General features: G+C 38.9%; 2 protein-coding genes across 2 annotated transcripts; both read right to left on the bottom strand.

Moving 5' to 3' along the window:
• Positions 1-74: 74 nt before the first annotated feature.
• Positions 75-6,527, bottom strand: LOC144526912 (UDP-glucuronosyltransferase 1A1-like). Its single transcript, XM_078264651.1, has 9 exons — positions 5,961-6,527; positions 4,886-4,949; positions 4,655-4,803; positions 4,189-4,316; positions 1,499-1,592; positions 1,238-1,363; positions 1,071-1,158; positions 741-960; positions 75-380 (listed from the first exon to the last, which is right to left on the bottom strand). The coding sequence occupies exons 1-9, from the start codon at positions 6,492-6,494 to the stop codon at positions 110-112; spliced, it is 1,674 nt and encodes a 557-aa protein (XP_078120777.1). The 5' UTR covers positions 6,495-6,527; the 3' UTR covers positions 75-109.
• An 807-nt stretch (positions 6,528-7,334) lies between these two features.
• Positions 7,335-12,218, bottom strand: LOC144526264 (UDP-glucuronosyltransferase 1A1-like). The gene is made up of 9 exons (XM_078263610.1): positions 11,668-12,218; positions 10,294-10,357; positions 10,064-10,212; positions 9,370-9,497; positions 9,068-9,161; positions 8,813-8,938; positions 8,646-8,733; positions 8,316-8,535; positions 7,335-8,140 (listed from the first exon to the last, which is right to left on the bottom strand). Exons 1-9 carry the CDS (start codon positions 12,199-12,201, stop codon positions 7,870-7,872), a joined length of 1,674 nt encoding a protein of 557 aa, XP_078119736.1. The 5' UTR covers positions 12,202-12,218; the 3' UTR covers positions 7,335-7,869.
• Positions 12,219-13,408: the final 1,190 nt, after the last annotated feature.

The raw sequence follows: 13,408 nt of genomic DNA, 5'->3' as shown, positions 1-13,408 counted from the left end.
ACCATAACCAACTTAACTTTGCATTAATATTTTCATGACAATGATGGGTTTTTAATCTCACTTACATACAGTGTTATTGCTAGGATGAAGGTGCAAATGTAGCAGCAGGTTAGTCCTGCTTCCTCTTCCTGCTCAGTTTCCAAAAGCATAGTTTCAAGCACTTTACTATCAGTATTACAAAAAACAGCACTACAGAAGCCAGTAGCGCTATCACATCCAGGCAGTAGTACTGAAGCCAGTTGAGGTCATGGACAGCAGGTCTGAGATGCTTTGCCCCTTTGTGCCGCATCACAAATTCTGTCCAGTACACTGAAAGGTCCAGTGGGTCAACAGGCCGGTCTTTATGGAGAGCTGACAGCTTCTGCATGTTCTCTTTATACCTGGATATAAATAGATTGATGGCAAGATATGAAGAATACAACATTTAAGTGACGATGGTATGAAAATCAGATTCCAAAACTTATTTTATATTTGAATCATCATCAGTGCCAAGAAATATATATACATATTTCTGGGGGTTTTTCTGCCTTTAATTTGACAGGACAGCTAGGTAAGAAAGACATGCAGGAAATCATCACAGGTCGGATTTGAACTCTGGACCTCTGCATCGAGGAATAAATCTCTCAGTATATGTGTGCCTGCTCTACCACTGAGCCAACCTGGCCACATCAACACCAACATTTAAGGAGCTTTTTTTTTGTGAGATAACTGACATTGTGAGCGCGCTTCTAATCCCCCACCTGGTGTCATTGATGACCTCATTCAGTCCCTGAAGAAGGCTCTCTGTAGTGATCGAATAAATATCCAACACCACTCCAGCTCCTCTGCTGGCCAACCTCACTGCGTTGTCAGGCTGGTCCCCCCCAAATGGCATCATCACCATGGGAACAGCGTGACACAGTCCCTCAAAGAGACCATGAGAGCCAGCATGAGTGATGAAAGCCCGAGCTCCAGGATGTGCTAACACACAACACACAAAGATTTCAGATGTTACGGTATGTGACACATCATCGCTCAGTATTGAGTCATGTGCTTCACATTTCAGGATGCATTGCAGTGGATTTACAGACCTAGTAGGTCATTCTGAGGCACCCAGTTCATCAACTTCACATTTTCTGGGAAACTGTCGGGAACCTGCCCAGTGTACCTCCATATTACCTATCAAAAGAAGCTAAGTGTCATTTATTGCTTTTTGATTATTGCATTGCTGTATAATTATGTTCATATATTCCTGTACCTTCTGTGGAATCTGTCTGAAAGCTTCTAAGAAGACGGATGTTGTCTCTTCTGGCAGATCTGACACCATGGTGCCCAGGGTGAACACTACAAACCCATGTTCTCCTGACACCCAGGACTCCAGATCCTGCAAATAATCACACAAACTAGGGTCAGGCATTCAACTCTCTATCTATCTCTCTATCTCCCCACAAAAAGCAGATAATGTGAGGAGGAAGAAAAACTAAATCAAATATTTGAATCAATACCACTCAGCCCTTACCTCAGGAACAGGGTGTCTCACGTTGCAGTTGATTCCACCAACTAGTACTACATTAGGTGTGATAGGACGTGGGAACTCCAGTGTGAAGTCCATCCTGTTTTAACATAGTATCACAATATGATTGTGATTTAGCAGCATTCACAGTATTGTTATCCAGTTCTTCAGTATAATTTTCACTCGCCTACTACTTCTGCCTACAGTACTTTTAGCTACAAAAAACAAATATAAAAATGTTCAGCTCTTTAAGAACATCTGTGCTTGGGTTCCTGGATAGCTCAGTTGGTAGAGCGGGCACCCATACATAGAGGTTTACTCCTCGACGCAGCGGGCCAGGATTTGACTCCGACCTGCGGCCTTTTGCTGAATGTCAGTCCCCCTTTTATGTCTTCAGCTGTCCTGTCGAAGAAAGGCTTAAAAATGCCCCAAAAATAATCTTAAAAAAAGAACATTTGTGCTTGTATTCAACTTTTCTTCACCATTTTTAAAATATTTAGCTTTTTTCTTTTTGCACTGAAAGTCAACGGAGCAATCTTTAAATCCTCTTCAGGCTTCTTCCACTTCTAAATGCTATTTCTCCCACATGCTTTCACCTACGGACATCATTCAAACTTCAAACTATTCATAAAACCTTCAGCTATTTCAAAATGATTCAACTTTTTGATATATTGTACAGTTTTTGTGTTATCACTGTTTAAGTTTAGTGCTTCTTTAGGCTTTTTTTTGTTTTTGAGGGCTGCTCAGTGTGGGTGATGGCTCAGCTACATTGCAGAGAAGATAGAACATTGTCTTAAAACTTTCTCCTAACTTGCTCTCACAGCCACAATTCTTAATTCTCATACACCATTTATATGTCAAAACGTACATATACTTGTCTACTTCATTTAAGCAATAGGACTTTTTTTTTTGGCTCAGTGAGCCTCCAAATAACAAGAGCCACAAGCATTCCTTCATTGACAGTCCTTAAACATCCTCGACATTTCTGGACAAAAGCACAGAGTATCAGTTTTTCAAATCTTTGATATGCCCACATTTTTTAAGTTTATCCACACAAATTATACATCAATATTTTCACAAATGCTTTCTGGGGCTCACAGTGAGGTCATTATATTGATACCATGTATTATTTAGGCTTTTTTCAGGCTTCATCAATACGAAGTTTACCGGGGCTCTTCAGTTAATCTCAGATAGATATACTATAATATGACTATTTTGACATGCATACTACGACTTCTTATTAATCACTTTTTTCGACATACTATGACTTTTTCATGACTTTTTTTGACATTCTATACTTTGACGTTCTTCAACATACCATACTAGGACTTTTTAATGGTTTTGTTGTCATACTATTATTTGAATTTTTCAATATGCTTTACTATGATTTTTTTAACATTCTGTACTATGACTTTTTTATATACTACAATTTTTTTTAACATTCTGTACTATGCCTTTTTTTGATATACTATACTATGAATTTTGTTTACTATTCTATACTATGACTTTTTGTGACATGCCATACTATGACTTTTTAATGACTTTTACTGACATACTATAGATTTTTTTCTCACTTTTTTCAACATACTAAACTGACTTTTTTCAACATACCAAACTGTGACTTTTTTTATGACTTTTTTTCAACACAAAACTATGACCTTTTTCTTTTTGTTGGACATACTATACTATGACCTTTTTATGACTTTTTTTGACATACTATACTGTGACTTTTTTTTAGACATGCTATACTATGACTTTATTATGACTTTTTTTGACATACTATACTATGACTTTATTATGACTTTTTTTGACATACTATACTATGACTTTTTATCACTTTTTTCGACATTCAATACTATGACCTTTTTCTTTTTGTTGGACATACTATACTATGAATTTTTAAAGGCTTTTTCCGACATACTAAGCTATGTCTGTTTTCAACAAAGTTATTTGCTGGCATAGTGTCTCAGAGGTTAACATTGCTTCAACAGGAAACCGGTAAGTGATAACAACAGACTCTGACCCACGATTGATTCTCAGTCTGGGCTGGTTGTTTTCATGATGTTTTGTCGCCAAACAATACTATGACTTTTTATGACTTTTTTCGACATACCATTATGAATTTTCAATGGATTTTTTCGACATACTATGCTATGACTGTTTTATCACTTTTTCGCATGCTTTACTATGACTTTTTTCGACATACTAGATTATTACTTTTATATCACTTTTTGGACATACTATACTATGTCTTTTTCATGACTTTTTTCGAAAAACTATACTATGACTTTTTAATCACTTTTCTTACATGCTATAATATTACTTTTTATTATTTTTTTATGACATACCTATACTTTGACTTTTTTCGACATGCCATACTATGATTTTTTTAATTTTGTAGACTTTAAATATTCCACTTTTGTTTAATAGTTGTTTGGTTTAATTCATCATTCCAATGAGATTCATACTAATTAAAACCATTCCCCCTTTTCCAACTATTCTCACTCCTTCACCTTCTTTTTACGCAATCAAACCGGCAATCCAGTTTGGCTTTAGCAATTTAGTTTTTCAGCATTCACAAGCATTTTCTGCAGGAAATACATTTTCTATTCTGATTCTAAGACCCTTTTTTCTTCTTCATAGGACCATCTAGGTTAATGTGTTTTCTTCTCCTAAATCTTAATATATAACCTCACCTCAGCAGCCAGATAGCAGACTCTGACAGCACTTCAGCTATGCCCACCTCCTCTCCCAGAAACTGATAGGCTATTTGGTCAAAGTGCCAATAAATCAGTCGGCATAGCAACGGCTCCAATAAAGCCACCTGTATGTCAGAGGCATCACAGAGCAAAGATGAACAAATGTACAAAGTAAGGCATAGGTGCTTGGCAAAAGAGTTGAATTTCAGTTACATTTTAACAGTGCTGAAACTGAAGTTATTCATTTCATCGTGCAGTAGTTTAACTGGTTCATCTTGACCTACTGCATGACTTTGAATGTAGCCTAAAGTAGGGAGACAGACACTAAGGGGGTCTGCTACATTGCCAAACGTAATGACATATGGGGGTTTGATAGTATATTGGTATATTCATTTTCCAGAATTAAACCTAGCCATCCTTCATGCGTGCATCTGTCGATGCACATCTGGCTATAAGTGCTCACCAAAGTGTTGAAAGCTCTCTCCTGGAAGCTCATTTGATCTGTGTATCTGGTCAACAAGCGGGGCACATATGAGGGCGGGGAGGGGCAGCCTGCAGACTTCATATCCAAGGAACATGGAATTCCCCTCAGCAAATTTATAGTAGGGATACCTGAAAATGATTTAATGTTTGACCTGTGAGAAAACGTACAGACATAAAAGAGCACAGACAATCCAAGTGTGGCAGAACTCACCTAATTTCCGAGCTATTAATGAGCCTGTGGGCACCGCAGGGTCTGTTAGGACTGCGTCAAAGTTCTGCAGAGTGGAAAGGTGCAAAGGATGATGACACAGCTTTTTTTGTATAAACATATCATCTGTCTCTCAGAGGAATGTACTGTACTTTTTACCCCACTATATTTATCTGCTATAGTTACCTTGCATAAAAAGATTTTACATTAAAACATACATAATGATAAATGTACAATGCATGTAATGTATGTATATGTACTAGTAATTTATAAACTTTTTGGATTATGACTGTTTTAGTGTCTGGTCAGAGCTTTATGTTTCAAATGTGAGAGGATAGTGGTTCCACCAAAGAGATATTTTCCATTCCATTTTTAATTTCTTTAATTTCATGTGATGTCCATAGGGTTATAAATGTATTTTCTCCTCTATTAATCATTTTATGACCCCTTAGATTTATCTTGTGACCCTTAGGTTGGGAACCTCTGAACTACAATACCTAAGTACTACAATAATTAAGTAAATTAGTTCAAACAAGCTCCACCTCCACCAGCTATAGCAGTAATTGCTACTTAGACACGGATGCTCTAATAATGAAATGTATTTTGTACAAACCTCATATTGGTTATGTGTTTAAAATTGTTGGATTGTAATTTGTTATATATGTGCAATCCACTCTGCACTTTATCCATTTTTATTATTTTATTTTGTTTCTCTTTATCGTACTTTATCGTCTTCATTCAGTTCTTATTTCAAATACTTTTCTTGTTGTATACTTCTGGATCTCACACTTTTCCATATGCCTTTTTATTGTGCTCCCTCTATCATTGATGACTGGCAGTATGAATGTGTACATTGTGGACTGTAGCAATGAAATTGCCCTTCTGAGATAAATAAAGCTATCTGTATCTGTATAATAATTCATCAGTCACAGAAGTTGTTAGTACTTTTATATTTTACACATTTTTGGCACTTCAAATACATCTTTGTGGTACTTTTACATAAGTAAACTGCTAAAACTGTCACAACTTTAAATACAAAATTCTAACATTTTACACCTGATCCTGTATTTGCACTTACCTGCTGTGCCAGATGTGAGATCAGACTGACATTGAACAGTAGGCTCTCTGCTGTGGTGTGGATAAAGCCTGTAACTTTCTGGATTTTTGAGAATCCAATCCTTATCTTCTCCGTGAAATACTGTGCAGATTTTTCCATCATGTCCTTGTGTGAGGACATGATAGAGTCAATATGAGCCTTGTCATAAGGAACAGGATAGGTCACAGTGTCGTAGTGTTTCCCTGGGCCCATCCGTATGCTGATCTCTGGAATCACCACTGTAACCCGGTGTCCACGTCGACCCATTTCTTGGGCAATGGCCTTTATACCCACCCAATGACTCCCATCCATGGGTACTACCAGCAAGTTGCCCAAGAAAACTGAAGAAGCAGTGTCACTTGCAGGAATGGTGTTGTTGGCTTCAGCCTCTTCTGTCTTCACCTTCTTCTCTGTCCTGTAGTGTTCTACCACAGACCCCCTCGTCTTATCTACAGCACCATTCACCTGCATATCCATCTTTAGTAGCAGGAACACAAACACTGCTGCTTTCCACATTGTTCTCTTTCCTCTGTCTCTTCTTTGTGCTTCTCGTGTAAACAATTCCTGCCCTTATGGTCGCTGCTGAAATTCCTCTGTGATGCTAGTTGCAAGTTGTGTGTGTTCAAAGTCCTATAAGAGCGACAACTGCAGTCCTCAAACGCTAGCAGTTGAAAGGTCGACAATGATATGGGACTTTCAGTGAAAGTTAACACAAATAATATTTAATTTGGACAGTATTCCTTATGATCAGGAATGGTGCCAAACTCTTTATAGCTAGGCCTACTTAATTCCGGTGAAGTTGGAATGATATTCAGAGATTCAAACCTCCGGGATCAATAATACATTACCCAACCTTTTTAAAAAAAACACAAAGGACGCCTCTTTTCTGCCACAGTAAGGTAGACATAGAGCTTCAACCTCATCTCATCAAAACGGGTCGTCCTCCCCTCCGACCTAAACAAATAGCATTGGTCTATATGAGCAGCCATCTGTGAGACGAGTGCGCAGGGACCGTCTACAAAGTGCAACAACGAAGAGAGATACAACAAAGATATTCACTAGCTTCATCATTATATAGTAATGTCTCCAAAATTATGTCACAAATAACTGGCCACCTGCTGTTTCTACTACAAGACTTACTTTGGAAAAATAAACATATGCATAGGCCTACTATGGGAGCAGCTTTCTGACAACGTTTTTGATCCCTTTTGTCCTTTGGAATGCGCCTTGGTCTACGCCTAAACAAGACTCAGAATCACTCCACTGTTTTCTTTTGTTTGTCAATTTATTTTCCTTTATCACTCAAACTTCAATTTGATATGTTTCTTCTTTTCCACAAAAAGACTGAACTGTCCTTACCAGATGGTGTACAAGCATTGACAGCAGAGCGAAAAATAAAAGATGTTATTTATTATTACAGCATATCATTAATGTGTGTACATGTTCTCTGTTTACTCCCTTTATTGTAGTAATCACATTCATATTGGGATATTCCAAAACTACCAAAAATCAATGGCATGTCAATGAGTGTGTGTACTTTGGACTGCATTTGTTGACCAATCATCATCTTTCCTGTTCTTACCAGACAACCTGTGGATATATCACTTACATCCATAGAACCAGTACCTAAGGGTTCATTCTTTCATCATCACTGAGGTCACACGTTTGTTATTCAGTAAACCAACACTGCTTTTATAAACAGTCCTAAAGTCCTGAAGTAGCTTAATATGACACCTATGCCTTATCAAGCATGTTTCTCTAGATTTCTGATTCAGTATGTTAAAACATGTAAAGGCATTGTGTAAAGGGTGTGTATAGCAACCAACAGTTGTTTTCTGGTAATTTCATCGTTTGGAAACTTCTTTGGAAATGTGCACAAGAAACCTGAAGGTTAGTCCTGCTTCCTCTTCCTGCTCAGTTTCCAGAAGCATAGTTTCAAGCACTTTACTATCAGTATTACAAAAAACAGCACTACAGTAGCCAGTACTGCTATCACATCCAGGCAGTAGTACTGAAGCCAGTTGAGGTCATGGACAGCAGGTCTGAGATGCTTTGCCCCTTTGTGCCGCATCACAAATTCTGTCCAGTACACTGAAAGGTCCAGTGGGTCAACAGGCCGGTCTTTATGGAGAGCTGACAGCTTCTGCATGTTCTCTTTATACCTGGATATAAACAGATTGATGGCAAGATATGAAGAATACAACATTTAAGTGCCGATGGTATGAAAATCAGTTTCCAAAACTTCTTTTATATTTTAATCATCATTAGCACCAAGATTTAAGGAGCTTTTTTTTCCGTGAGATAACTGACATTGTGAGCGAGCTTCTAATCCCCCACCTGGTGTCATTGATGACCTCATTCAGTCCCTGAAGAAGGCTCTCTGTAGTGATCGAATAAATATCCAACACCACTCCAGCTCCTCTGCTTGCAAACCTCATTGCGTTGTCAGCCTGGTCCCCTGCAATTGGCATCATCACCATGGGAACAGCGTGACACAGTCCCTCAAAGAGACCATGAGAGCCAGCATGAGTGATGAAAGCCCGAGCTCCAGGATGTGCTAACACACAACACACAAAGATTTCAGATGTTACGGTATGTGACACATCATCGCTCAGTATTGAGTCATGTGCTTCACATTTCAGGATGCATTGCAGTGGATTTACAGACCTAGTAGGTCATTCTGAGGCACCCAGTTCATCAACTTCACATTTTCTGGGAAACTGTCGGGAACCTGCCCAGTGTACCTCCATATTACCTATCAAAAGAAGCTAAGTGTCATTTATTGCTTTTTGATTATTGCATTGCTGTATAATTATGTTCATATATTCCTGTACCTTCTGTGGAATCTGTCTGAAAGCTTCTAAGAAGACGGATGTTGTCTCTTCTGGCAGATCTGACACCATGGTGCCCAGGGTGAACACTACAAACCCATGTTCTCCTGACACCCAGGACTCCAGATCCTGCAAATAATCACACAAACTAGGGTCAGGCATTCATCTCTCTATCTCCACACAATATTAGCAGTGCGATAACGGGATGAAGAAGAAAAACAAAATCAAATATTTGAATCAATACCACTCAGCCCTTACCTCAGGAAGAGGGTGTCTCACGTCGCAGTTGATTCCACCAACTAGTACTACATTAGGCATGATAGGACGTGGGAACTCCAGTGTGAAGTCCATCCTGTTTTAACATAGTATCACAATATTTATCTGATTCTAAGACCTTTTGTTCTTTTAGTGTGATTTACAGGCATAACACAATAGTAACAGTAAAACTACCTTTGCATTATTCCTATCTTGTTTATTAGTTTAATAGTATTGAGTACTTCTTCATAGGACCATCTAGGTTAATGTGTTTTCTTCTCCTAAATCTTAATATATAACCTCACCTCAGCAGCCAGATAGCAGACTCTGACAGCACTTCAGCTATGCCCACCTCCTCTCCCAGAAACTGATAGGCTATTTGGTCAAAGTGCCAATAAATCAGTCGGCATAGCAACGGCTCCAATAAAGCCACCTGTATGTCAGAGGCATCACAGAGCAAAGATGAACAAATGTACAAAGTAAGGCATAGGTGCTTGGCAAAAGAGTTGAATTTCAGTTACATTTTAACAGTGCTGAAACTGAAGTTATTCATTTCATCGTGCAGTAGTTTAACTGGTTCATCTTGACCTACTGCATGACTTTGAATGTAGCCTAAAGTAGGGAGACAGACACTAAGGGGGTCTGCTACATTGCCAAACGTAATGACATATGGGGGTTTGATAGTATATTGGTATATTAATGGAGGTGGGCCAGACCAGTACGAAAATCTCAGATATACAGTAGGCTACCAGTCAAACGTTTGGACAAGCTTTCCCATTCTGAAAGCGTCTCAAAACTTTTTGATTGGTACTGTACCTGATCTCTTTCTCTAGAATTTGGTGACAACTAGCAAAATAAATGAGGAATCTGAAGTAGGGGCAATAGTTTGGTTAACACATAATTTGTGTTTTACCTAATAACTTTTACTTTTACAGAATGAAAACATGGCCATCCTTAATGCATGCACCCGTCGATGCACATCTGGCTATAAGTGCTCACCAAAGTGTTGAAAACTCTCTCCTTGAAGCTCATTTGATCTGTGTATCTGGTCAACAAGCGGGGCACATATGAGGGCGGGGAGGGGCAGCCTGCAGACTTCATATCCAAGGAACATGGAATTCCCCTCAGCAAATTTATAGTAGGGATACCTGAAAATTACTTTTTTATGACCTGTGAGAAAAAGTGCAAATATAAAAGAGCACAGATGATCCAACTGTGGCAGAACTCACCTAATTTTCGAGCTATTAAGGAGCCTGTGGGCACCATGGGGTCCGTTAGGACTGCGTCAAAGTTCTGCAGAGTGGAAAGGTGCAAAGGAAAAATATGAAAACGTGGTGAATCTTCAACAGTATGCACTTATAAAAGCACCTTTCCTTTTGCTTTATCATGCATTGATTTTACAACGGACATTACATACATGTCAAGTGATGTCACTTTTTACTCCACTTTATTTATCTGCTATAGTTACCTTGCAGATAAAGAATTTTACATTAAAAACATACATTATGATAAACTTACAATGTATGTAATGTATGCATGTACCAGTAATTTCTAAACATTTTGGAATGTGACCCTTTAAAAAAAACTGTCTGGTCAGGGTTCCTTGTCATGTTTCAATTGTGAGTGGTTAGCGGTTTCACCAAAGTAGTCTTGCTTTGCCAGACCCTACACCAAAGAGAAATTTTCCCTTTAAACTTCTCTAATGGTTTCATTAGCGGTATACTGTATGTATTTTCTCCCCCATTTATCATCTCATGACTCCTCAAATGTATCTTGTGGCCCAGGTTGGGAACGAAAACCTCTGGACTACAATACCTAATTAAGTAAATTAGTTAAAACAAGCTCCACCTTAACCAGCTACAGCAGTGAATGCTACCTACACATAAGTACATCAGTATTAACTATCTAATAATGTCATATGTCAGTCACATGGGCCCATTTTTTGCAGAATGAGTTTTTATATTTGACACTTAACTGCAAATAACTGCTACCACTGTCCCAACTTCAGTAGATACTGGGGTTGTAGGAGACAGATATTGTATGTTGTTTATGGTCTCATTTATGTTGTTTGTTGATTATTGTGTTGTGCACTGATATTGTAGGTGGTGGGCGTTTTCATTGCGGTTTGAGCGGAAGGGATAATCTATTTGTTTGCTTCACCTGTGCACCTGGGTTTTTTGGGCTTTGACAGAGAGGGGTGAGCCTGGGAATGAACACTTTCTGTTGACCGCATCACGCTGCATTAACGCAATTATTCTACTCACCAGGTAACAATTAAATTTGGTAACTGCAGTGCTAAGTGTATTTTACGTGTGGAAGAAGAATAAAGTCATTGCAATACAATCTGGAGCGTGTCACAGTGTGTATCTCTCAGTGTTTAGCCCCTCGCGGCAGCACTTCTTTGGACTGCTTACAGTCGCAATAGGGTTATACACTACGATGACACAAACACTTTACAGTATAATGCAATCCAATATAGCAGCAGCCCCAGAAGTTAGTTTACACGTATAGACAGTCTACACAAATGCCTCACAAATTCCGTATAATGTGCAAGGCTATTATATTGAATTTATTAGATTTTACACCTGATCCTTTGCACTTACCTGCTGTGCCAGATGTGAGATCAGACTGACATTGAACAGTAGGCTCTCTGCTGTGGTGTGGATAAAGCCTGTAATTTTCTGGATTTTTGAGAATCCTTTCCTTATCTTCTCTGTGAAAGAATGTGCAGATGTTTGCATCATGTCCTTGTTTGAGGACATGATAGAGTCAATATGAGCCTTGTCATAAGGAACAGGATAGGTCACAGTGTCGTAGTGTTTCCCTGGGCCCATCCGTATGCTGATCTCTGGAATCACCACTGTAACCCGGTGTCCACGTCGACCCATTTCTTGGGCAATGGCCTTTATACCCACCCAATGACTCCCATCCATGGGTACTACCAGCAAGTTGCCCAAGAAAACTGAAGAAGCAGTGTCACTTGCAGGAATGGTGTTGTTGGCTTCAGCCTCTTCTGTCTTCACCTTCTTCTCTGTCCTGTAGTGTTCTACCACAGACCCCCTCGTCTTATCTACAGCACCATTCACCTGCATATCCACCTTTAGTAGCAGGAACACAAACACTGCTGCTTTCCACATTGTTCTCTTTCCTGTGTCTGCAGCTCACTGAATCCAACACACAGGAAATTGTGTGGGAAAGCAACAAAAAATGGAAATCTGCTTTGAATGCTTGTGTAAGCTATGCCTGGCCTTAATGGATCCAAGCTGTCTGGGTTGTAAAAATTCCTCTGATAATTAACAGTGTGTGTGTGTTCAAAGTCCTCTCTTTAACCAGAGCAACGATGGCAATCCTATACCCAGATAGCAAAGTCATTGAAATTGAGTCATTGAATCAACATCAAACTCTGATGTTGATTCTACATCATTTTGCACCCTATTTTAATATTGAAACGTTGAAATCCTGTCCATAGATCAACGGAATTTCAATGGTATTTCAATTATCAGGAATATTGAAACAATGTTGAAATTTCAACTTAACTAAGGATCAACGTGATTTCAATGGAATTTCAATCATTGTTAAGCCATAGAAAAGTATTGCTAGGCATACGAAAATGTAATGCCCTAAATCAAATAGCCTGTAATGAATGTCCTGCTTTATCTACAGCCAGGATGTTAAAAAGTGATGGAACATTTGAAAGCTTGTATGCCTATAGCCTAGCCTAAAACACTGACCACACCACACTGTTTAAGGTAAAAAACAAATTCATTTTATTAGCCTTTTATTTCATTATTTGTCCTCTTTAGCATATTTACAATTCATGGTCCTCTCACGTCTGACTGGTTTGTCGTCCAGTCCATCCTGCCCTGTCTGGCGCATAGCGCAGCAACTGTTGCACAGCCTGGGCAAAAGTAAATTGGGTGAAAAAAATGAGCCTTTAAGTTAAACAGAACACCCACATATGCACACTTGGAAACAAATTCAGTAGCCTAGGCCTAGGATAAGGCAATTTGTCCAGTGTTGTAGGCTAGCCTATCATGTTTTCCCTACATTCAAATCACTTTTCAAAATTGCCCAAGAATATGTGCATGGGTTTATTCGAATTAAAGGGAGGCAAAAAGGATCAGCTTGCAGTAACACCTTTCATAAGGAAAATTTCTGAGGCCTCCCCCCCAGGACACACACACACACACACACACACACACACACACACACACACACACACACACACACAGGTTACCTTTTTACTTGCTTCAGTCCCTCTTGCAGGTGATTTTCCTCTCTACAAACACATTACAACACCATTAGAGCAACAAATACTGTCACATCCTTGCCAAACATCAGTTC

This window comes from Sander vitreus, chromosome 12, assembly GCF_031162955.1.
Source record: "Sander vitreus isolate 19-12246 chromosome 12, sanVit1, whole genome shotgun sequence".
NCBI lineage: Eukaryota > Metazoa > Chordata > Actinopteri > Perciformes > Percidae > Sander > Sander vitreus.
This window is presented reverse-complemented; position numbering and strand designations above follow the sequence as displayed.